This window comes from Danio rerio, chromosome 16 (genome assembly GCF_049306965.1).
Source record: "Danio rerio strain Tuebingen ecotype United States chromosome 16, GRCz12tu, whole genome shotgun sequence".
Lineage (NCBI taxonomy): Eukaryota > Metazoa > Chordata > Actinopteri > Cypriniformes > Danionidae > Danio > Danio rerio.
This window is the reverse complement of record NC_133191.1, coordinates 11,183,559-11,211,209: the sequence shown is the minus strand read 5'-3', so window position 1 is coordinate 11,211,209 and position 27,651 is coordinate 11,183,559. Positions and strand designations below refer to the sequence as shown.

Below are 27,651 nucleotides of genomic sequence, written 5' to 3'. Positions count from 1 at the left end.
AAATATTACTTTACAAGCTGTATAGTAAATAAATCATATGAATATGTTCATATTAGTCAATAATATTACTGAAATTAATAAAAAAACTGAATAAATATAATTTTACACAAATAAAAAAGACTCAATGATGGGCTAAAATTATGTGGAAATCTGCAGATTTCTGCACGCACAGATTCCATCTGGGCCAACTTATTAGTAATACCAGTAAATTCTGACATTGTGGGGTTTGGTCCCTCTGAGGAAAATGACTAATAAATGATATAGAATTAAGTATTTTACAAAGTAAAAATGCTAATTGTATCCAGTAGGATTTGGTTTAGTAGTAAGGTTGAGGTAGAGGATAGAATATAGAATCATTACATCAACAGAAAGTCCCCATAAAGATAGCTGTACTAGTGTGTGTGATTTCCATCTGAACAAAGCTGTTTTGAGAGCAGTTGACCTCGATGACCTCGGTTTAAGTTTGGCGAAGAACGGTTCCAGAAAGTGGGTAAGACAAAAACAGAAACCAAAAAAAATTAAATAAACAAGTAAACAACAGGGTGAGAATGTGGTAAAATCTGAAAACGTGGTTTAAAAAAAAAAAAAAACAGGCGAGGGCTTTTCTTTTTCTGGATTGCTTTTCAAAACACTGTCGGCTGGGTTAAGGGAAGAGGATGGGCGGGTCAATTGGTGCTTTTGAAAATATATATTGGCTAGGTTTAGGGAAAGAGGATGGTACGTAAGCACAGATTCGGTTTGGGCCTACTTAATAGTAATACTAGTCAATTCTGACCATGCAGGGTCATTTTTGTTTAGCCCCTGTGAGGAAAATGTCTAATAAATCACATAAAATTAAAACATTTTTAAATGTAAAAAACGCTAACTGTATCCAGTAAGGGTTTGGTTTAGTAAAGGTTGAGGTAGGGGATATAATATACAGAATATATAGTTTAAAAAATCATTATGACAACTGAAAGTCCCCATAAAGATAGCTGTACTAGTGTATGTGTGTGATTTCCATTTCAACAAAGCTATTTTGATCTGGTGCAAGTTATAATCAGGTGTGACTTATCTTCCATGAATAGTATTAGCTTTGCACATCCCTATTTGATTTCCACCTCAGTTTCTGTCTTTTCCATTAGTGTCAGTGTTGTAGCGCAGATTAAATATTATTGGTTTACATTTTCCGGAATAATTTGACCTTTAACCTGCCTTTCACCTTTTCCCCGCTGCATTTTTTCCCCTCCTTCTCGCTGTCTCCTGCCCGCCTGTCAGTCCCACTCATCAATATTCCCTCTCACCCTCCATCTTTATCACAACATCCATCTTTCTCTCTCCCATAATCCCCTTCTCCTTCGCTTTCCGCCCCCCTCCTTTCTGTATCACTTCATTCCCCCTTCGTTCTCTTCTCATCCCATTTCACTTCCTAAACTACACCTCTCCTTCTCTCTCTCTCTTTGTCTCTCCATCCTTTTCCAGCTGCCAATTCTTACCTCTTTTATTGTTTAATTTCCTTTCCTTTTTATGCCCCACTTGGCCGTCTCTCTCTATCCGTCCTTGTCTCAGTGTTTGTGATAATAACTAAAATAAGAGTTTCTTTGGCCATTATTTATCCCTCTCCTCATGAGCGCAGGGAGATATCAAGCCCTACTCAGAGGCGGCACAGGGGAGCCGTGCTACATTTGGGGAAAGGAAAGAAAAGGTGGACTGTGAGATGGAGAGAAGGATGGAGGGGGGGGCTCGACTGCTGTTAGATGGGGGTAGATGGGCTAGTAGAGCGGGGGGGGTGTAGGAAATCGGCCTGGCTAGCGGAACAGCTTTTCACCTATCTCTCTCTCCCTCTCTCTCTTTCCCCATACTGCTTTGTATTCTGTGGAGATGACAGGGGAAAGCTTTATTGCTCTGAGTCGGTATCGATCGGGGCCCTAGGCAGGGGGCAGTGCACAGACGCCCATTAGAGGCACTTTCTCAACGACCGCTCCCTAAGAGCACAACCCCACCCTACCCCCCCTTCTTTCTCTTTCTTTGCCTCTGAAATTCAAATTCAAGGTTTCTATCCTTGAGGCTTGACTGAAGACGAGCGAGAGAAGGCGAGAGGAGACATAATCTGGTAAAGAAAGAGCCAAAAGAGACACAAAGCTAAGAAAATATATCAATATTTCAATAGTCTACGAATGCGCTACAGTTCTCTTATCTCCTCAGCTCACCATTGTTTCTAGATATTTAATAGCACATGAATAAATGTGGGATGAAATCGATGGAGATGTGTAAGTGTGGGACTGGAGCTGAACGATTAATCATTAAAAGGTTGCGATTTTGAATTAAACACCCATTGATTTTTATTCTTAAATGACAATGCATTGACTGCCTATTACACCTCTGACAAGTGCTGTATGATCACAGTGGAAATCTGTGTTTGCCTCTGATTCAGAGAGAGCAGTTGTGGTGTATAGTTTTTAAAAACAGGGTCTTTAGTCCTTTCAACATCATAGTATCACTATTTCTGCATTACAAAAAGTGTACTACAAATACAAAACTTTTTTTTTTGTGCTATTAAATTTTGGGGGGACATTTTTATGCTTTGCAGATAGGACAGAAGATATGTGGGAAGAAACCTGGGGTGCTAGCTATGTCCAACATAGGCTCATTCTGAAAACGTAGCCATATTTACGTTTCTGGAGATTGAAAATTTTGTAGCCAGAAGTACGTTTGGCTGTATTTTATCGTTAAAATAAATGCTATGGGGTGGTTTGACGCGGTTCCTTTTTCACTCTTACCAGCTGACCGCTTACTTTCATATGGACGGCTTTACGGCTGTTACCAGTTTGTTCAGTAGCTCGCCATGTATGTCGGCAAATTTGAGACGCAGAGAGGAGTTGACCATGATGATGGGGATCGAGTCTGGCAAAGAACGATTCCATAAAGTGGGTAAGACAAAAACAGAAGCCAAAAATATTAAATAAACAAATAAAAAACAGGGTGAGAATGTGGTAAAATCTGAAAACGTGGTTAAAAAAATCAGACAAGGGCTTTTCTTTTTCTGGATTTCTTTTTAAGTCTGTTGGTTGGGTTTAGGGAAGAAGAAGGTGGGTCAGTTGAACAGTCATTCAGTCAGCCAGTCGATAGTGGCCTCTGGTGGATTTATGTGAGAACAGCAGACGCAAATGGCACTTGCGAGAGAAATTTGAGATCTTAAAAAATGTACACAGCGGCCTCTGGTGGATTTGTGAAAACAGAAACTGGACAAAAAATGTATCTACTGAGACGTATTTGGCGCTCTTCAGAAATGTATATAGTGGTACGTTTTCAGAATGAGCCTGGGTTGTACATGTCTGCGCCTTTAACCACAAGGCTAGACACACTGACACCTTTGTGTTGTAAAGAGTTTTGCATACTGACAACATCATCATCAAAACCATCTCTATTTACATGGATCCATGAAAATGATTAACAAATGTATAGTACTATGCAGGCCACTAGATGGCAGCAACATTGTTAAGAAACACTTCATGTCTGTGTACTCACAATCCAGTAGTCTGCCATAGCTGTTCTCGCCTGTAGATTAAACACATACGCACAGTGTCACTAATTTCATAAAATATCATTTAATAAATCACATTTTTTTGTAGTCTACCAGCCTGATCTCACGAGGAAACGTAACTATTTTACGTTTTGTCAGTTTAGTGGCTTATTCAGATGAATTCATACAAGTTCAGTCGTATGAAAGTGTACGATTTTAAAAAAGAGGCGTGGCACCAAACCACACCCCTAAACCCGACCCTCATTGGGGGATGAGCAAATCGTACTAAATTGTATGAATGAGATCGTACGAATTCATACAAATTAGACACTAAATTAAAAAGTTACGAATTGCCATGAGATTGCGCTGAGTCTACACACATTTGATACATTTTCGCGAAATTCAATGGGCAAAATTAATTAAATTAAATTAAAAGTTTTTAGCTGAAAATTAAAAACATTTTTAGCTGAAAATAGTAATGTAAATTGCCACTGAATCGGTCATTCAATAGATTGATTCAAAATGCTGATTCATCCTAAACAAATGTGAGTCATAGAATTTCTTTATAAGCCAGTCATTATATTATTATTATTATTATTATTATTATATATTTTTTCCTCAAACTAAAATCAAATGAAGTATTATTAAATAGACAGCAGTAAGGTAACTTTTTTTTTACCCCAAAACACAACAAATACAACATTACTTTGTTCAGCTCTCTATTCATAAAACCATGCAGCTTTATCCAGCACTATATATATTGTCACTCTTTGACACACACACACACACACACACACACACACACACACACACACACACACACACACACACACACACACACACACACACACACACACACACACACACACACAGAAAACATAACACAGAATGAAGACTGGCCCTGTGAATTGTGTGAACACCAAAGAGACATGTTTCCAGTTTGTGTATGTGTGTATGTGTGTGTTCAGATCCCAGTGGGACGTCACACTCTGGAATGAGTCCTGTGTCACCTGTAATCTCCCCCTTCACAGAATTCCTCATTTTTAAATCGGAGTTTGGCAAAGCAAAAAATCTCACCTCAACACTCACCCCTTCCTGCCCTCTCTCTCACACCTCGACCAAACAAAACCACACTGTCATGATGAAGAAAACGCTTTCTAGAGCCTCTCTGCCTATCCCAGAGCACACACACTATTCTATAAATATTAATTCTCCATTATACCTAGCTGAAAATGTCTGACCTGCAGAGACTAAACTTTGACCTTGGGGAATTTAAAGTTGCATCTGCACATCTCCTCTGTCCTTATGGAGTGAGTTAGAATGACATTGGTCTAGTGCACATATTCTAGAAATTGAGCCTTGCTGTTCATGTGGAAAATGGAGATTCAAATCTGGCCGGCAATAAACCCTGATCTCTAAGTCACTTGAGTAATTTTCTCCCCTCTCTTTCTCTCACTCTCTCTTTCTGTGTCCTAGTACAAAGTAATATAATATTAAACATACACTTTCTTTATAACTAACTGTATACTTATATAAATATAAAGCAAAATAAAAATATTACAATAATAAATAAATTCAGATCTTGCCTGCAACATGCTCTAATCCAAAATTGTTTCCAAATTTCCCTCTTTTATGTATAATTTTATTTCAAAATAATGAAAAGTTTAAAATATTTAACTAATCTAGATTAAATTATATAATATTAATTTATTTATTATATTAAAATATAATTTGTTATTTTAATGACTCTGCTAATTTGAGTTTTTTATATATTTTTGTTTAAATAAATTGTATAGATATAACAAATAGCAATAAATTATTAAACATTTTAAAATATTTATAATACTTTATATATTTAAAAGGGTAGTTCACTCAATGATAAAAGTTCTGTCGTCATTTACTAATTCTTGACAAAATGTATTAATCTAAAGATTTTCATATGATTAATATCATCTCTGTCCATAAAAGTTAGATAATGTGTTCACATTTGCAGATTTGGATCAATTAAAACAAACCATAGCGTTATTGCTCTGTTTGTCAATGTAAATAAGTGTGAGTGTTCAAATCCTACATGGTTCACTCCAAACAAGCAGACTGAAGCCTTCTGGAAATCTCAGTTCGCATTTTGAATGGAATATGAATGTAACACAGACCCAAAGCATCTAAACAGATCAAAAACATGGCATGATGGCACAAGATGTGCATTATTTAGAAGGTTTTGTGTGTACACAATTCGTAATGACAGCATGAATGCTATAAGCAAACCTGGACCAAATAATTTCATCCACACTACAAGATTCCAATCTGCAAGTGCGAACAAACCTCCAAAAATGTTTCTATCCATCTTTTAAATCATGAGCCTCTTTCACACAGTAGTGGAAGTATATTTTCTTAAAATTACTGCAACAACATTTTAAAAATGCACTGTTGACACAGACAAGGACGTTCTATAATTTTTCCGGAAAAGCACTATTCACACACCCATTTCAAAATATCAATAAATTCGGATGCCATTAATGATAAATGACCTCTAATGACTGCGCCTGTATTTGTAGACATTAAGAGGAACAAATATTTTGTTGATGGCTTCATCTTATTTTAAATGTTCGCATTCATGCATCTGCTTTTGTCCCAGAGACAAACCAAAATACTGAACTATAGGAGAAAAATGTTACTACCATCTGAAGTCAGAGCGGCAGCTTAAAACTTAAAAAAATAAATAAATAAAATAAAAAGTGTTTTGTAACACAGGTGCACAGCCTGATCTCACAGGGAAACATATTTATTTTACATTTTGTCAATTTTGTAATAAATTATGTTTGAATTTGTATAAAAATGTACGATTTTTACAATTTTTTTTTTCACCCAACCCTGCTCTTAAACCCAGCTGTCATTGGGTATTAGCAAATCATATTAAATTGAATGAGATCGTATGAATTCAAACTAATTAGCCAATAAATCCAAAAGCTAATAATTGCCATGAGATCCAGTCGGGCTACACAGTGCTCTGATTGATTGACATGGGCAATTCTGTAGATATATGGTAAAGTATTGTGAACAACTCTGATAAAGAGATGTGGACAGCACACTTTTGCATGTAGAGAGCTATGTTTGAGTATGTCTTGCATCTTGCAGGTAAATTTACAATGGTTTATCATAAGTTTTATCAATACTTTTTTTCACAGTTGGCACTAAGAAGAAACATACATTTTAAAAACATCCGTAAATGAGCAGTTTTCCATATTTTGTGATTCATGTTTTTATTTTTCACCATTTATTTATGTGTTTGAATTGCATTATGAAACCTTGAACATTCTTTCAACAACTTTTAACCTTGAAAAGTTCCAAAAAGTGACTTTTATTAACATTTTTAATAGTTTAAAGGGATATATTGTCTGGGTTGATGTTGTATAATCACAATACAAAACCATAATAGACTGCCAGTGCATTTTCTGTTATTTTACAGACTTATTTCTCTCTCTATATATATTTTCTTATACATTATATTATTTCAAACTACTGAAATGTCAATAAAAGTTACATTGTTAAACTGTAGAGTTGAATTTTCAACATCAAAAAATGTTGACAGAGCAGAGATTAACATCCCAAAATGCAATTCACAAACATAAATAAACTGAAAACACTTAGTTTAATATTAATATTTCATATTTTTTATATATAAGTATATATATAAGTGTTGTCTGATTAATCAGCAACAATGTGTCTGGACTCTTGACAAAAGTTTCAAAGTCTTATTTGCAGTGGAGTGAATGCGTCATCGGCATCAGAATGTTCTGATTAGCTGGAGTAGATGTCGCACGTCAGCGTGTTCTGAACTTGTTCAAGCTCAAACTAGCAATTTTCCTTCTGCGTTCAAACACAGCAGAAATTTGACAATTAATTGGTAACTTCACATTCAGGAAAACTGCGGCTACAAAATTTTCAGGATTTTTAAAAAGGATCTCTTCACACATGATCTCTTCATGGCAATTTACTAGTCATTTTCGGAAAAGTCTGTATGTGTGAGAGGGACTGTAGAGTCGTTGAGTAGGTACAGCGTGATCTTCCAATGAGAATCAGATCACACGTTTTTAACCTGTCGAACACTGAAAAGTCTCTCTCCACAAGAACCATGTGGGAATAGTTGAAGAGACTTGGATGCAGCACAATCGAGCAGCATGTTTACACATGTGAGTCAATCGCTCCCACAGCAATCGATGGAGAGAGAGAGAGAGAGAGAACAGGTTACTTTTGGTCATTAAGACGGGGAATCCCAGACTTAGGGTGGTTAGGGGTTCATTGATAGAGAGAGAGAGCAGACAATTATCTGTATTGATTAAAGCGAGGCTCACAGTGAAGAACAGAGCTCACTATGTGTCGATCAATAGGAAGAGAGGAGAGAGAGAGAGAGAGAGAGGAAAAGAGAGAGAAAGAGAGAGAGAGAGAGAGAGAGAGAGAGAGAGAGAGAATTGTTTGGGGAAAGAGGGTCAATAGGGTGGGAACAATACAGGGACAAAATCAAGTGTGAAAATGAGAGTAAAATAGTAATATAACAAAAATAAAAGTGCATGATAGAGAAAAAGATGTAAACCAGAAGGTTATTTAATTTAATTTAATATCTGTTATTTTACAGTATATTTCTGTAGTTTAATATCCATTATTTTACATTATATTTCTGTAATTTAATATCCATTATTTTATTGTATATTTCTGTAGTTTAATATCCGTTATTTTACAGTATATTTCTGTAGTTTAATATCCGTTTTTGACAGTATATTTCTGTAGTTTAATATCCGTTTTTTATTGTATATTTCTGTAATTTAATATCCGTTATTTTACAGTATATTTCTGTAGTTTAATATGCGTTATTTTACAGTATATTTCTGTAGTTTAATATCCGTTATTTTACAGTATATTTCTGTAGTTTAATATCCGTTTTTAACAGTATATTTCTGTAATTTAAAATCCGTTATTTTATTGTACCTTTCTGTAGTTCAATATCCGTTATTTTACATTATATTTCTGTAATTTAATATCCATTATTTTACAGTATATTTCTGTAATTTAATATCCATTATTTTACAGTATATTTCTGTAGTTTAATATCCGTTTTTAACAGTATATTTCTGTAATTTAATATCCATTATTTTATTGTATATTTCTGTAGTTTAATATCCGTTTTTGACAGTATATTTCTATAATTTAATATCCGTTTTTTATTGTATATTTCTGTAATTTAATATCGTTATTTTATCGTATATTTCTGTAGTTTAATATGCGTTATTTTACAGTATATTTCTGTAGTTTAATATCCGTTATTTTACAGTATATTTCTGTAGTTTGATATCCGTTTTTGACAGTATATTTCTGTAATTTAATATCCGTTTTTTATTGTATATTTCTGTAATTTAATATCCGTTATTTTATTGTATATTTCTGTAGTTTAATATCCATTATTTTACAGTATATTTCTGTAGTTTAATATCCGTTTTTGACAGTATATTTCTGTAATTTAATATCCATTATTTTATTGTATATTTCTGTAGTTTAATATCCGTTATTTTACAGTATATTTCTGTAGTTTAATATCCGTTTTTGACAGTATATTTCTGTAATTTAATATCCATTTTTTATTGAATATTTCTGTAATTTAATATCCGTTATTTTATTGTATATTTCTGTAGTTTAATATGCGTTATTTTACAGTATATTTCTGTAGTTTAATATCCGTTTTTGACAGTATATTTCTGTAGTTTAATATCCGTTATTTTACAGTATATTTCTGTAGTTTAATATCCGTTATTTTACAGTATATTTCTGTAGTTTAATATCCGTTATTTTACAGTATATTTCTGTAATTTAATATCCATTATTTTATTGTATATTTCTGTAGTTTAATATCCGTTATTTTACAGTATATTTCTGTAGTTTAATATCCGTTTTTGACAGTATATTTCTGTAATTTAATATCCATTTTTTATTGAATATTTCTGTAATTTAATATCCATTATTTTACAGTATATTTCTGTAGTTTAATATGCGTTATTTTACAGTATATTTCTGTAGTTTAATATGCGTTATTTTACAGTATATTTCTGTAGTTTAATATCCGTTATTTTACAGTATATTTCTGTAGTTTAATATCCGTTATTTTACAGTATATTTCTGTAGTTTAATATCCGTTATTTTACAGTATATTTCTGTAGTTTAATATCCGTTATTTTACAGTATATTTCTGTAGTTTAATATCCGTTATTTTACAGTATATTTCTGTAGTTTAATATCCGTTTTTGACAGTATATTTCTGTAATTTAATATCCGTTACTCTATTGTATATTTCTGTAATTTAATATCCGTTATTTTATTGTATATTTCTGTGGTTTAATATCCGTTATTTTAATATGCGCATGGTTACTACCATTATGTGTTTCCACACAGCCATTGCTTGCACTCATTTACTCTCTCACACACACAAACACGTAGATATTCACCACGCACAAGATCCGGCTCAAATTAACCCTCTACCGCACGCATTCTAATAAATCTGTAAAAAAATATTTGACTGTTTTTCGTTTCTTAAAATGGGTTAACTTTAAAGAGCTGCAAAAAAACTTTTGAAAAAAAAAAAAAAATGAAGATACTTTATGATATGTTGCCATATGGCAACAACACCCAACAGTGGATCTAACTTAGAAATGTAAAAATTTAAAACTTTCCTTATAATTATTGTTTTGTTTGAAATAGTTTAATTGGTTTTGCAGCATTATGAGCTTTAACACAGAACTTATAAATGACACCTTATACACACTTTACCACAACTCATATTCCAACAGCTTTCATTTATTCCATTCTTTTTTGCTGAATATTATTGAAAACAATCATAACATTGTATTATCATATATACAACATAAAATAAATATAAATATTTTCTCCAGTAAATACTTTAACAAATAAATAACAAGTCTAATATATCCAGATGCATCAGAATAATGTAGCTAGCTAACAATGTTTATGTAGATTATACTATACTACACCTGTCTTATCTGCCTCTGAGCTAACTTACTTGAACTGTCTCTATCAAACATTCAGTCTGCATCATTCTCATGGTCACTAAAACCCGTCTCACCCCTACTTTCATCTGCAGGAAGAGCCAGTTCTGTCCTTTCCTTTTTTAAATTACCATAGAACATGGTGGTGCTCGCTAATACACTGTTCCCTGTATTCATATCTAATCATTCGTAGTATTTCCATTAAAACTAGATTTTATCCATAATGCAAATGTCATTAACACATGACTAAACACCATTAAATTACTAGCATTCATGTTGCTATTGTTACAACTTAAAAGTTCACAGCTGACCTTGCTAGCTAGCTAACCCATTGCAATATTGCACGTCCCACTATTGGACAGTGTTGTCATTTGGTAACACACATTTGATTGATTTACAAAAAACTAAATTGATTTAAAAAAAAAAATTGAGTTGTTAATATGTCATCATAGCTTACTGAAGGTGATGTTTCAGATTTTTTGTGGATCTGACGTAATTTGATCCTTTGTTTTTATTGACATTTACATTTGCATTGAACAACTACTCACAAAAACACCAGTCTGTCAGAAATCGCGCTACAGAAAAACGCTGGATGTCATGTGACTTAACCAAAGCACATCATTGGCTACTCTAAGGTCTTCTCTTTCCAACAACAAAAAATTATGTTGGTCTTAAAGAAACAGTGACAGGAATATGAACGTAAGTATCATGTTGCCATATGGTTAACCGTGCAGTAGAGAGTTAAGCACTGTCACAAACCATACATATTTCAACGTTTAAAATCGAAACTATTATAACATTTTTCATCAATCATGTATTACTTTGCAAATAAAGCGAACAAGGACTGCCAATGGTGGCCATTGACAAAAAAATAAATAAATCAGTGTATGATTATAACTAACGTGTGCACAATCACCTTTGCTTATAAAGCCTGAATGTGTGAGTAGAGTTTGAACAAATGCTGGGTAGTTCTCTGCCATGAGACCACCTCTTTCTTTCTCTGAAACCCATGAAACACAACAACAAAAGCTTCAAAGAGGAGGAACAGCAAGTGAGCTGTGTAGACACAAGCGCTGTAGACAGAGCCACCGCTCGGCCCTTCTCAAAATATTAATCCCCTTTCAGACAAACTTGACCCCCAGCATGCACACACACTCACGCACACATTCACACACACACTCTCTTCCGTTCCCATTAGGAGCCCAATGCATATCTACAGACTGTGCCGGCCGTTGCCTGGTAACCGTGACCCTCATCAGTGAACACCAGTAACTACACAGCATTCATTACATCCTCGCTTTCGTTTGTTACTTAGTAATGCAACACTGTCCAAAAGGCATGCATTACTGTTATTCGTAGCCGAGTTTTGTAATTATCATTTTTTGAAGAATGTTTTTAGTGGTTAAACTTTTAAAATAAAATGAACTTGAAAATGCATTACGCAAAAAAAAAAAAGAAGTAAAAATTTTATGACTATTTAATAATTAATACACACAATGCAAACAAAAGTGATAATGCACAAACATTGCAACAAAGCAGACACGTTAATATATAACATGCAATTTAAAGTATATTTAATTAGTTATATATTAATTTATGTCTTAAAGATATAACACAATTATTAATAACTAATATTTATTCCTGAAAATATACAATTATTCAAAATTTAAATGATAAAAAAATCTTAATTGTTATTATTATTATTATTATTATTATTATGATTATTATTATTATTATTATTATTATTATTATTATTATTATTATTATTATTATTATTATTATTCATTTATTCATTCATTCATTTTCTTGTCGGCTTAGTCCCTTTATTAATCTGGGGTCGCCAGAGCGAAATGAACCGCCAGCGTATCCAGCACATTTTTACGCAGCGGATGTCCTTCCAGCTGCAACCCAACCCAGTTGAAGTCAGAATTATTAGCCCTCCTTTGAATTTTTGTTTCTTTTTAAATATTTCCTAAATGGCGTTTAACAGAGCAAGGAAATTTTCACAGTATGTCTGCCAATATTTTTCTTTCTGGTACTATTTTGGCAAGAAAGAAATCAGTTTTTTTTAAACACTTAAAGGTCAAAATGATTAGTCCCTTTAGGCTTTATTTTTACAACAACTTGCCCAATTACCCTAACCTGCCTAGTTAACCTAATTAACCTAGTTAAGCTTTTAAATGCCACTTTAAGCTGTATAGAAGTGTCTTGAAAAATATCTAGTTGAAATAAAGACAGTTTTAAGGTCTTCTGAGGAGTCTAACTGTATTCAGGTATAATTGAATAATCAAATTTAAAATAACGCTGCATATTTATTTTATTTTATATTATTTTATTTTATTTTATACTTGGAAAATGTACAACATGACATGACAAAGCTAATTTACATCTGTAATCTCTGGGCAGGAAATACAATATACAATACAATACAACATACACTTACAGTACAATACATACAATACATAGTCAATAAAATGAAGTCAAATCAGTAGTTGCATATTTGATTGTCTTTAAGCCAAATTTTAAGAACAGTTTTAAAATGATTAAAAGCGGTACTCCCTTTAATACGCACTGGTATTTTATTCCATCTTTCTGCTGCTCTGACTAAATACTGATTGTCCAAAAACAGTTTTCTTGTGTTTAAGTAAGCAACAATCACCTTTAAGCAACAACAACAATAATAATAATAATAATAATAATAATGGGTGACGCAGTGGCGCAGTAGGTAGTGCTGTCGCCTCACAGCAAGAATGTTGCTGAGTCGCTGATTCGAGCCTCGGCTCAGTTGGCGTTTCTGTGTGGAGTTTGCATGTTCTCCCTGTGCTCGCGTGGGTTTCCTCCGGGTGCTCTGGTTTCCCCCACAGTCCAAAGACATGCGGTACAGGTGAATTGGGTAGGCTAAATTGTCTTTAGTGTATAAGTGTGTGTGTGAATGAGTGTGTGTCGATGTTTCCCAGAGATGTGTTGCAGCTGGAAGGTCATCCGCTGCGTAAAACATGCTGGATAAGTTGGTGGTTCATTCCACTGCGGCGACCCCGGATTAATAAAGGAACTAAGCCGACAAAGAAATGTAAAATGTATCTTTCTAAATAATTGTAAAGTTTCTCAGGTGTCAGGTCAGATTGCATAATGGGGACAAACCTTACAGCCTAGATGAAGCAAGGTTAAGTGAAGGAGCACGCAAACACACCCACACACACACACTGATAAAAGACCTGCTTAATATGAATCAGATCTCCACGGATACGGCAAGGACACAGAGTCTGCATGCATTGTAATGTACCAGAGTAAATACTTATTTACATGTGTATATTATAGCACACACAAACAGAGTCAAATAATCAGCGATGGACAGGAATGTCTAAATAGAGGTTTATAAATGCAACAGAAGTGTCCAAGGCACTCAATGGGTTTAAAATACAAAAGCTTTAAAGGGAAAGAAAGATTAAAAACAGGAGGATTCAGGTGTATGCTTATGTATGCATGACATCACAGGTCCCCTCCCCCAGCCCTTGGGAGTGGGTGCCTTGGAAACAGTCGCTAAGGGAACAGACGACTAAGAAATACAGAGAGAGAGAGAGAGAGAGAGAGAGAGAGAGAGAGAGAGAGAGAGAGGTGAAAAAGAGCAGAAGGAATAAAAGGGAATAAGAAAGCATCCTGTTCGTGCAATGGAAAAAAGGAGGAAAGCACATACAGTAAGAAGACACATGAAAGCAACGTATATAGTATTTTTTTTAAAGATTATGCACAATCCTGCATGAGTCATGTTAAATACACTTCATTCCATAATGTTTTAATGCCGGTTAGGCTAACTAAATGAGATGTTAAGACATTCTGAATGTGAGATTTGTACATTATTTAAGGGAGCGGTGTCATTCGTTGAGGCCTGAGGAGCAGCCTGTGTGCCTGTTCACTTATTCGGCACATATGTCTAATACAGAAGAACGACAAAAAGAAAAATTTGAGCTGCAGGCCTTGTGATATTTCACTTTCTATGAATCTCTATATCAGTAAAACTAACACACTAATGTGAAAGCTGATTAATATCTCTTTAAATATAGATTTCATTTTACTGGCATCATAGAGGAAATTATTCAATCCTCCAATCATATCGCTTTAATGTAAATGTATGCTGATGTAAAAGTTCACATTTCCATTTATATTCCATATCCTCCCAGAGCCACGTCCACCCGGGCCCTAAGACAAGCATCTCCTGTTACATCATTCATGAGCCTCCTTGAATATCAAACTGCTTGAGTACTGTATACATCACCCTGAAAACACACACTCTCCGGCAAAGGAGAAACATAAAGAGGTGGAGATTTTCAAGGCCGCTGGGTTTAGAAGACCCCGGTAGCCGTTTCACCTCCAATCCCATAATAAGCCACCACCTTCATTTCTAATTAAAGTATTAGTCAGGGTTCAGCAGGAGTTAAAGGGACAGTGCACCCAAATATGAAAAAAAAAAAAAAAACTGTCGTTGTTTATTCATCCTTATCTCCTTTAAAACAGCTCATTCTTTCTTCTGTTGATCATACTCTGCAAAGAATGGATTTCTTACTTGGCTTTTTAGTCTAAAAGTTTTTAAACCAAGAAGCATTTTCTAGACAAGCAAAAAAACAATGTCTTGTTTTCAGAAATAATATGTCAAAATAGTCTTGCTTTTCCTTTTGACATAAGATTATTTTGCTTACTCCGTTCACTGTAAAATTGCTTGTTGTAAGGAGAAGTTTATTTTTTGCTTGTCTAGAAAATGCTTCTTGATTAAAAGAAGTTTTAGATATTTTAACTAGAAACAAGACAAACAACCTATGTAAGAACGCTATTTTTAGAAGTGAAAAATTGAAAAATTGTCGTGGCTTTTAATGACATCCATAGAGTGAAAGAAGTAAACCATAACTTTAATTCTTGTAAGCTACACAGAAGTCAGGTTTGGAACAACACATCAAGTAAATAATTCATCAATTATATATATATTATTATTATTATTATTATTATTTTATTTTTATTTTTTATTTGGGGGGTGATCAAGGTTATAATGAAAAGGTTGTACTTTACAATGGTTTAAATGAAGCCAGTTTATGAAGGATTTTAAGTAGATTCACACAAACATTTCCTTTGCATTTTTGTAAAATTTCACTTACAGACAACAAAGATGCTCCATGATCAAGATAGCATCCAGCAATATTGCTGCTGTAGCATTATTAAACTAGCAGCAGAAGCTATAGTCTGACTTTTTTGGTTATCAGGTACTTTTCAAAAGTTAGCATTTTCAGGCCCTCAGGCTAATTGGTTATGTAAATAAATAAAGTTCACAACCCCTAAAAGCAGAAAAATGCAGCTGAATTTCATGAGGAAACAGGTCATACAATATCGGCAGAAAAACGACTAATTATATAATTGTAAATAATTGTAAATGCAGTTTCTTTTTGCTAAAATGTTAAAATGTTTAAAAGGGGGGAACCTCTAACCTAAACCTACCTCTCATTTGGGGATTAAAAAACCTAAATAAAACATACGAATTCATGTGAATTTGTCGCTAAATCAAGATGTAAGAATTTGCTGTGATATTGCCTTGAAATATGAAGCTTATCATTTTAACATTTAAGTCTTGTATGATTTAAGATGTAAACTTGTTGGTTTTAGTTTTAGAGCAATGGTTTACTCCTGACATGGATCTTAAAAGATTCTGGCTGTTCTCTTTTCATAGTATTTTTGTTTAGAATGCAGCAATGCAGGGATTAATTGGGCTAAAATACATACTGTGACTTATTGGAGTAAAATAGCCCAAACTTTAAAATTGCTTTTCTAAATGGAAGATGCATCATTCTATGTAATTACATGCTGCTGTTGGTTAACTGTATTTTGTATTTCTTTTAAATGCATGTATTTAGAAGCATATTTTTCTGTTTGTATTTCTCTTTAAACATTTGTACTTTCGTCCTTGCTTTAAAATAAATAAAAAGACAATCACAAAAAAAGTTGTCGGTTTTATTTATTTTGTTGGGTTGTTTTGGGAATTAAAGTTTTATGCTATAACGTTAATGTAGCTCATGCTTTCATTTTCCTTCAGCTTAATCGCTTATTTATCAGGGGTCGCCACAGTGGAATGAGCTGCCAATTATTCCGGCCTATGTTTTACACAGGGGATGCCCTTCCAGCCATAACCCAGTACTGGGAAACACCAACACAATCTCACATTCACACACACACTCATGGCCAATTTTGATTTACACAGTTCACACATAGCGAATCATGCCAACATACATATTGTTTATGTCTACATATTGTTGATTCTACTACTGAAACAGTGAATATTTGAATGATTATGGCCCAGCTGCATACATTTACATTGAAAGTGCCTCACTACAACCTAAAGTTTCACCTTTTTTAGCAGAAATTGAGAAAATAAACAAGTATTCTTAACTTATACTGACTCAAAACTATTGCTTTCAACTAAAATTTAAACGCAGGATTCAAAGTTAAATTTAAGTCAGTCTAACTAAAGCCCTGTTTAAACTTAGTTTTAACATGCATTTAAATGCATCTCTTGTCAATTGTGTTGGAATTTTTGAGATTGTATATACATTCACTGAAGAGCTCATTACAATGCACAAATACTTGACGAAGTACTGAAGGATGAAGAATGAAAGAAGAAGAATAAAGGATGTTAAAGGGGACCTATTTTGTCCCTTTTTTACAATATATAAAATAAGTCTCTGATGTCCCTAGAGCAGTGGTTCCCAACCTTTTTTTTTTTTTTTTTTGCCTGAGACCCCCTTTTCCCCCCTGGAAAATATTGTACGGCCCCCATCTACATTTAATGATGTTATCGCTCATGTACGTTTGCAGTAGGTATGACAAAAAAATATTGTTTTCACACAAACGGTATGTTTATTACTATGTCTGGATATGTTTATGCACAAATAATCGCCTAATGTAAAATACAAAAGCAAAACATCAGTAGGCCATTTGTTTTGGGTACACATAGCGGTATTGGGGATGAGTCGTCTGCAAATGTTTTATTATTTTGGACGGCCACATGCATTCATCAACAAGAACTTTGGAGCAGATAATGCTCTGTGGCTGGGTCAGGGACTCTTTGCTTAGAGAAAATGGAATAAAACCATAGTTCAGGTATCTTAATATTTCCTGCATTTCATGTTTCCAGTATTGGTAGTGCTGTAACCCGAAATGTTTCGAGCTTCCTCACCTGGTTTGCTTGGGTCATTAGTATTAGCTGCTGAAGGCGAATCAGAGAGATTCTGTCTTTTTTGTGAAGGATGAGTTACAAATTTGTCTATTTATTTTTGTCAGCCAGGGGATAAAATTAACTAAGGCAACATGATCATTCTCCTAATTTTCCACTGCTAAAATTTTTTGCAAAATAGGACACGCCCTTGTGGGCCGGGACCCCCTTGTTGGGAACCGCTGCCCTAAAGTATGTATGTGACGTTACATGTCAAAATACCCCACAAATAATTTTTAAAACTCTTTGAATCTGCCCCTTTTGCGCTTTGATCAAAATTATGCCATTTTGGTAACTGTTGCTTTAAATTCAAATAAGACTGTGCTCCCAGTCCTCTTTTGAAAAGAGAGCAGAACTACAAATGCCTATGTGTCAGCATAACGGCAGAAAACAAGACTAACCTCCAATGCTAATGAGGAAGAGATGATCACTAATGGGCGGGGCTTTTCCCCTCTAATGACACGTACAAATGGAGAATGTCGATAAAAGTGCTTCTGCAGATTATATAAAGTGTGATTATAAAAATAAAATTAATAAATGTTTCCCATTAGAAGCAGGTTATATTCTCAGACTGTTACCACACAACTGTGTTTAAACCCCATTTAAAAGGGATTTTTGCATAATAGGTGCCCTTTGTATGCTTTATTCAACCCGATCTCATGAGAAAACAACTATTTTACTTCTTGTCAGAACAGTAGCGAATTTGAACAAACTCATTCTATTTAAGTTGTATGAAAGTATCCAATTGTTAAAATGAGTCGCGCTAGAGCAGGGGTCATCAAACTTGTTCCTTTAGGGCCGGTGTCCTGCAGATTTTAGTTCCATCCCTAATCAAACACACCTGAACCAGCTAATCAAGGTCTTAGTGTACTTAAAACACCCAGGCAGGTGTGTTGAGGCAAGTTGGAGCTAAACGCTGCAGGGTCACCGGCCCTGCAGGACAAGGATTGGAGACCCCTGCGCTAGAGGATTCTAAAATCCACATTAGAGGATACTAAAATGTATAAACAAGATTGTACAAATGAATATAAATTATCTGCTAAATAAAACAGTTACGAATTGCCGTGAAATTGTGTTGGTTTCATGATTGAGTGGGAAAGCAGGCAAATAAAAATGAAGTGGAACTATAATTTCAGTCTTAATCTATATTAATATATGAATACCTTGTTTTGTGTGCTTTCTTACAACATGTCTATTTAAGGTCACATGTGCGGTTGGTATGGAGAGCACAGTAGGTGATCTTTTGAGGCTGTTTGAATGCATTCGACCACATTAGCATTAACACTGTGAAAACAATCTGGTCAAATGCATTTTCAACAACCTCCGGAAGTGATCAAGATCAATTTATTTCAGACGTCATTTACACCTGTATTTAGCATTGTCTACTTGAGGTCTAAATAATGAAAATCTAATAAAAAATACTAGTAAGCAGAGCTTAAACACCCTGAAAACAAGATACTAAAAGCAGTCTTCTCCAGGCTCTTTAATAGAAGCCATATGACTCTCCCCCTTAACTTTCAGAGTTGTTTCGCATCGCATGAGGCGTTAAGGTTCGTTAAAACTTACAAAAGTGGCAGATGCTGCTATCAGCTGCAACACAGCTGGGTACAAAACATCCAACTAGTTCCAGGACCATCCAAATGTGAATTTACAGATGCTTATCCAGCCGAACACCAGCCTATGTGGTGGGCGCCTGAGATAGAGAAAGCCAGGAATCCCAAACCGACATCTTCTCATTTATACTGATAGGGCTGGTGTGTCTGACTCCACAATACTATAGCAGCATTGTGAGTAAATGCTAGGCTACCCCCACTTTCTACCCGCTAGGCTGAGTCTTTAACCTTGACCTCTCGTGCCTCTGCCTCCAGTAATGAAGTCAACCCCCCCGCTCCTCCCGTTCCCTCTTCCCCCCCATCTATCTGCCCCCAGCTCTGCTGTCCAGCGCTCCTCTCATTCATAGTAAACACTATTGATTTTTCAGCACACAGAGTAAAAAAAGCCATGAATTTTAATGCTACTATCTGTCCCTCGCTCTGGCTCCCTCTCTTCTTCTGTCATCCTTTCCTCTCATGCGTTTTCCCTCTATCCCTTCATCCCATCTTCTCCTATTTGAGATGTGAGGGAGGGCAGGAGTTGAAGCAAGAGTGTGTTTGTTGGCTATAAACTTTAGGTGTACGTGAATGATGTGTGTGTGTGTGTGTGTGTGTGCTTGTTCTAGTCTCTTTCACCCTCTGTGACTGAGACCGATTGATTTTGCTATAAGCAGCGTTGAGGCTATGACAGGCCAGCAGCGACAGACAGAGGAGCTCATCAACGTCCAATGAACACAGGAAAAAAATCTCCTTAAAAATCCCTCCATCATGCTATAGCCGGACCAGATGAGAGAAAGAGGACAGAGGACTGAAGATAAGCCTTTATAAAGAAACCCCATTAAACACCCCGTACCGTAACATCACGACAATAAAGAGAGAATAGACAAACAGGTCAGACTGCGTTTGTGAAGGACTCACATTGAAATCACATTATCGCGTAGAATGGATGTGTAAGTAAGGGATAATGTACCGACAGATGGATATAAGTGCAAAATAAAGGTCATTATAAAGGCAGACAATTGGGTAGAAATATATATGTGTGTGGGTGTGTGTTATAAATGAAAAACTAAGTCAAGTTTTAGTAAACTTGAGAGCCTCAGTCTCTAAACAAAGCAGTTTATTATGACTAGGGCCATACGGAATCTGAGAGAGCAGAATTTCGCAGATTTTTAGCCCATCATTGAGTCTATTTTTTTTTTATTTCATTGAGTTTATTTTCTTGTTTAAATGTGTGTACATTTTTATTCTTTTTAGTTTTTAAATTAATTTCAGTAATATTATTGACTAATATGAAAATATTCATATGGTTTATCTACAATTAAATTTTTAAAGTAATATTTTCTGTCTTTTAGTAGATATATTATAGGAGAGACTTGTTTTGCTTACCAAATAAGTAAATCTAATTGGATTTGCATTGTACACATTAAACAAACATTACAAAGGTATTATTTTTTATTTCATATATTAAGGTTTTAGTTACAAAACCCCCAAAATCATTCCGCATAGATCCACAGATTTTTGTTTACAAAATTTTGTGCTGAAATAGCAAAAAATGTCGGCAGATTTTGTCTGTGCCTAGTTTTGACTAACACAATATCACGGCAATTCGTAACTTTTTGATTTAGTGGCTAATTCGCATGAATTCGTACGATCTAATTCGTACAATTTAGTACGATTTGCTCATCCCCCAGTAACGGTTGGGTTTAGGGTGGGGTTAGGTGCCACGCCTCCTTTTTAAAATCAAACAATTTCGTACGACTGAACTCGTACGAATTCGTACGAATTAGCCACTAAACTGACAAAACGTAAAATTCTTACGTTTTCTCGTGAGATCAGGCTGTTTTGACATATAGGTAAGTTCATAGTTAAGCAGCATCTAGCTGATGTAAAAATAAAAACAATGTTAAGTAACTTGTGCCATCCATTCACAATGCAGATAAATGCAAGGTTTTAACTGTTTTAGATAGTGACTTAGTATTGTTCCACACTATTTTTTCAATTAAAAAATTTTGCATTTATATTAATACATTAGGCAGAGGCTTTGGAACATGATTTAAGGCCCTATCATGCACCCGGTGCAATAAGGCACAAGACGTGCATTGTGCTATTTGTTTCTATTTTCAGACCAGCGCAACTTTGTTTCCACGAATCGCAAAAGGAGGTGTGTTGAGGCGCATTGTTGGCGCATTGCTATTTTGCTGAACTGAAATAGACCCCACCATTGATCAACCAAAAGGTGGTCTATAGTCCAGCACAGAGCGTGTTAGCACCTATGCAGATCCAAACACTTACACATTTTTTTAAGACACACAGAATGTACAGCAACACACAAATATCTTTACATTTGAAAAAAAAAATATATATAAAAATGTTACAAAAATAATTTTCTACATAAACATAAAAACCACTGCCTCCATGCCTTCATCATTTGGGGGGGCTTTTTCAGTTTATTCATGACAGTTTGCATTTGTATAACGTTATTATGATTAGCAGTATGATTTATTATATGCATATTTATATCTGTTTTAATAAAAACAAGTTTAGATTTGTCCACCTGTAAGGTTTTGGAGACTGCATTCCCATATGGGGCATACGATTAAGACGTGTGTTTGGATACCCTATAACTTTTCTGACCACACTTTGTTATTATTGTTCATCTATTCGTTTGTTGGAAATTAGAACTGAATTTAGAAACAGTTTTGAAACAAATCTTTGCTCTTAAACTAAATTACATATGTAAGCTAATGGATGTCTTCAGTGGAGTGCGCACATCATTGCTTCCTTATCCACAAAAGTAAAGGAGCAAAGTAAAGAGTAAAAGTAAAGTAAAAAGAAAGTGAGAAAGAAGGCAAATGGAGGACACTCGCTGTTTATCCTTACGCTGCACATGGTTTGTTTAACTGTTTTCTCATTAGTGAGGCGTTCAGTTTTTCCACTTACAAAGTCTGCCATGTAAATAGCAAATGTGTCATGGCGTGATGCAACTGACTCTTATAGGGAATAAGAGATGAGACTCTGATTGGTTTAATGCACGTTATGCTCAGAACAAACCCATAACTCATCAAGAGAATAAACACAACACTGTTAGGCCATGTGACAGGGCGCAAAACATATTTTTCCGTCCTTAAAATAGCAAAAGTAGATTCGGTCACACAATGTTTTAGAATCACACGCTTTAGACTTTGCGCCTTGATCGTTAAAATAGAGCCCTTAGAGTCTATTCATGGCACACATTATTCAAGATTCCACTACAAAACAATTACAGGATGAACAACATAGCATTTAAATGCAGTAATATTCATTAGTAAAGTGACAGCCAAAAGTTAAAATGTGTGGTTATGCACTCTCATTGAGTTTGCTTCTTCCATTCAACACAAAGGAAGAGAATGGTGTCTGTCTTTTATTATTTGTAATCACATTATTAAAAATATGTGGTATTTTGCATCAAATCAAATCAAATAATTAAAAAATGTTGTCCTATTTAACAAAATATTGTTGTTTTATTTTACATACAAAGCATAATGTTCAAAATGAATTAAATCTAAATATAGATGAAATAATGCACTTATTATCTAGTCATAATAATATATATTTACATACTTAACATGTATATATTTATAAACTTAAAAGAATAAGGACTCATGGTGAATTTGAATATATATTAAATTATAAATTCACAAAATAAAAATAAAAATCATTTGAAAAAGTTGGCAAATGTGTAGTTTGAAGGATTGGGCAAAGAATAAAGTAATTGACAGTAATTTTGGTTGTACAATTTTTGACTATTTTTGCTATGGCATGAAGGTGGCACCATGATGCAATAAACAGTATAACATGACCCCAGACATTGGGAAATATCAGAACACTGAATTGAATATTTACGAGAGCTCCTCATACAATCTGCAGTTGGGTGCATTTTACAGCTATAATCATTTCTGCTATGCTGCCTAATCTTGAGTACGTCACCTCAGATACCGTCCACACAAAACGCATTCATTCAAGCGTGATCCCTCCAGCATTCCAGCTTTAATGTCCATCGCATCATCAGATGCCGGACACCAGCCGAGCTCGTATGGGCTGATGGTAATAAACTCCCATTGCAAATTGCTTTCGGGGAACACAATTAACCCATCAAAGCATGTACGAGCGAGGCTGTCAAATTAAAGCTTGTGTTTTGATGCACTGTTTTAATGCACGCGGATGGAGTTTGCTCTTACAGAAGTGATGAGAACATGCTACATAATGGATATAAACTCGGAGTAATCTGATGCAATAGGCGTTTTATGTACTCAGGTGCAGAGTACAAATTGGCAAGCCACGTATTGATCGATAAAGCCGGATTGAAGGAAACCCTGTTAACAGCAGCCTGTCTGGGGAGTCGGGCTCCATCCCTCCCTTCTCTCCATCTTAATTTGATTGATGATCATACTTGTCACTCAAGGCAGCATGTGGCCAATTACAAGATTTGTACGGCTAGTGGCTGGTGGTTTCGGCTTGTGTTGTCAGTTAAAAATACTGTGTGGTTGCAAATGGCCTTTTTGGGGTAAAATTGCATTTAATACCTTCTTTTACTACAGTTTAAAAGCATTTAAAGGGACAGTTCACTCACAAATTGAACACACTGCTACAGGATGCCTTTCTTCTGTGAAATATTAAAAGAAGGCATTCTAAGAAACGTCTTCAATAGAAGTCAAAGAGCGACAACATCATTTTGACAAGCAACATTCTTCACAATATCTTATTTTGTGTTTCACAGATGAAGGAAAGTGCAGGTTTGCAGTTTGTGTGTTTGTGTGTGTGTAGTAAATGTATTCAGAAAAAAGTCAGAATGCATAAAAGAAATGCTGAACAAAAGAAAATGGCATGAATGAGGAATGCTGGAAAAAAAGTAAGGTTGCTTCATCTCTTTTAACCTATATTTCAATGAGTTTTATTTCCAAAACATCCAGTTTATGAACAGTGCTCAGAATAATTGAGTACACCCCATTTTAAAAATGAATATTTTTGTCCATTTCTCAGTGAATATAGGCAATGTACAGTTGAAGTCAGAATTGTTAAAACCGTGTTTATTTTTCCCCCAATTTCTGTTTAACGGAGAGCAGATTTTTTCAACACATTTCTAAACATAATAGTTTTAATGACTCATTATTAATAACTGATTTATTTTATTTTTGTCATGATGACATTAAATAATATTTTACTAGGTATTTTTCACTTCTATACATCTTAAAGAGACATTTAAGACAAGGTTCATTAGGTTAACTAGGCAGGATAGAATAATTAGGCAAGTTATTTTATACGATGGTTTGTTCTGTAGACAGTTGAAAAAATACAGGGGCTAATAATTTTGACCTTAAAATGGCTTTTAAAAAAATCAAAACTGCTTTTATTCTAGCTGAAATTAAACAAATAAGACTTTCTCTAGAAGAAAAAATATTATCAGACACACTGTGAAAATTTCTTTGCTCTGTTAAACATAATTTGGGAAATATTTAAAAGAGAACAAAAATCAAAGGAGGGCTAATAATCCCGACTTCAACTGTATTTTGGTGCTAAACAAAACAGATTTATTCAACAGATATATTTATTAAACTACTTAAGTCACTAAAAATATTTAGAAATAGAAAGATAATACAATTAAATTCAAGCAAAATATTGCAAAAATAAATGACAACCTACAAAATTTCATCTAAATTTTTTGCTTCTGATTTTTACCTCTTTTTATCTTAATATTTTTCTATAACATATCTATTTGGGTGTACTAGTTTTTGGACCGTTATCATAAGTTATGTTGTTAGATAAGCTCCAGATTTGGCTTCAGTACTACAGTTAAAGTCAGAATTATTAGCCCCCCTGAATTATTAAACTCTGTTTATTTATTTCCCCAATTTCTGCTTAACGGAGAGAAAACTTTTTTCAACACATTTCTAAACATAATAGTTTTAATAACTCATTTTAATAACTGAATTATTTTATTTTTGTCATGATGACAGTAAATAATATTTGACTAGATATTTTTCAAGACACTTCTATACCACATAAAGGGACATTTAAAGGTTTAACTAGGTTAATTAGGTTAACTAGGCAGGTTAGGGTAATTAGGCAAGTTACTGTATAACGATGGTTTGTTCTGTAGACTATTGGAAAAAAATAGCTTCAAGGGGCTAATAATTTTGTCCCTAAAATGGTGTTTAAAAAAAATTAAAAACTGCTTTTATTTTAGCCTAAATAAAACAAATAAGACTTTTTCCAGAAGAAAAAATATTTTTAGACACACTGTGAAAATTTCCTTCCCCTGTTAAAATAATTTGGGAAATATTTAAAAAAGAAAAAAAAATTCAAAGGGGGGCTAATAATTCTGACTTCAACTGTATGTATATGAGCAAATATAATATTGTAAGTCTTTCTATTAAAGATATGAATTTAAAAAACAGAATCATCATATATTATTATTATTAAAATCAGCTTACAATGTAAGAATGGGCCACTAATGTAATATAAAGTAAACTCAATTCACTAAAATCTAAAGTTGCATCAAAATATCAAAATGATTGATCTGTATCTAGCTAATAATACTAAAGTGTGGCATTATTAATGATCAAATATTTATACCACACATCCTCAATGCCATCAAAATAAAGGGGAAAAAGACATTCGCCAAGCCCCACATGAGAACGGGAGACCTTGATCGCTATAAATCTTAAATGAAATGGAGGAAGAGAACAGATTTAGGTCTCGGGCTTGTTCATGAGGAGTGAAGGACGTAATCAAAGAGCAAGCTTTTATTACACATTCTCTATTATCGAAATGTCCGCTCTTACACACACACAGAGACATAAACAGCAGCTGCTGAGAGTGCAAATTGCGCTGGTTTACGCTCATTTTTCATCTCATAGCATCAAGAGTCAGGTTTATAGATTTAGATTTATGTTAGTCGGATTTTAGGTAAATTTGGGTAAAACATGAACAATCTCAACAGCTGAGGTGAAGATTAAAATTCAAAGTGAAACATTTTAACACACCTGTCAGATTTGTCCATACTCTTTCCAAATTTTGCAATACTTTTTAAGAGTGTGAGATGTTCCAGCGTCAATATCTTACAATACATCAGCTTGTCGGTAAAACCACCATGTACCTGCCATGTCAAATATCAATACGCTCATTCGTCTGTTCACACTCATCTTTCAGTCCGTCCATCCTAAAGCTCTGGGTGGCTCTCGCTCCCTTTCCAACACAAACACACACGCACAAATAGACATGTGCAGGCGGATAATCACAGTAAATGAACACAGCAGTGCTGAATCTGTGTGAGTGCTGCTGTACTGGTAGGGGGTGTATTGACTAGGTGCTTTCTCTCACAGATGTGTTGATTAAGGGCCTGTCTGAACACTTCTACTTTTGTGCCATCGTGAAGCCACCTCCACTGTGTTTTCATAGGAGAAAGAGAGAGATGGAGGCAGAAAGGCAGATTGTTAATGAAACCATCTGCATGTTCTGATGGACAGCTTACAAGTAGGTGCAGTATATTGGTCAAGGATACGCTTCTGTTGAAATGTAATGCTCCACCACAGCGGTTTGAGGTTCTATTTGTCTAATTTTCAGACAAACACATGCAAGAATCAGCACAATCACTATGCATATCCATGGTGCATATTTTAAAGCTATTTTAAAATAAGCATACACCATTTAAATGGATAGTTCATCCAAAATTCTGCCATTATTTACTCCCTTGACTTCCAAACCTGTTTGAGTTTCTGAAGGATGTATTGAAGAAAGTTGAAAACCTGTAACCATTGGCTTCCATGGTATTTGTTTTTCCTACTACTAATGTCAATGGTTAGATGGTCTTCAAAATGTCCTCCTGTGTTTAACAGAAAAAAAATCTAACTGGTTGGAATGAGTCGAGAGTAAGTAAATGATGGCATTTTGTGTGTTTTTGTGTTTGTGTGTCTATTATTTAATGAATATGCCTCCATGAACAGTATTGATAACACAGGTGTAAGGGGTGTCCATTTAGTCCATTGGTTTCCATTGGTTTCATGTGTAAACAAGGACTAGATGTGTGTGTTTGACTATTGCGTTTATGGTTTTCTCACATGATGCAGCATTCTAAGGTAAATAGAAGTTAAATTTCGAAAATAAAAAAAGCGGGGTCTCAAAAAGAGTTGTGGAAATTAAAATAATTTGAAATTTGTTAATAATATTTGTAAATATTTATGAATAATATTAATAATTACAAAGAATCAGCAAGTAGATTAT

The 27,651-nt window shown here is 34.5% G+C and overlaps 1 protein-coding gene across 40 annotated transcripts in view; it reads right to left on the bottom strand.

Annotated features, from left to right (window-relative positions):
• Positions 1-27,651, bottom strand: part of pou2f2b (POU class 2 homeobox 2b) — a 138,631-nt gene that overhangs the window by 48,141 nt on the left and 62,839 nt on the right. For 24 of the 40 annotated variants that reach the window (XM_073925042.1, XM_073925057.1, XM_073925050.1 and 21 more), the window contains exon 2: positions 3,508-3,537. In XM_073925042.1, coding sequence (XP_073781143.1) covers positions 3,508-3,537 — 30 coding nt within the window. 40 annotated transcript variants of the gene reach the window in all.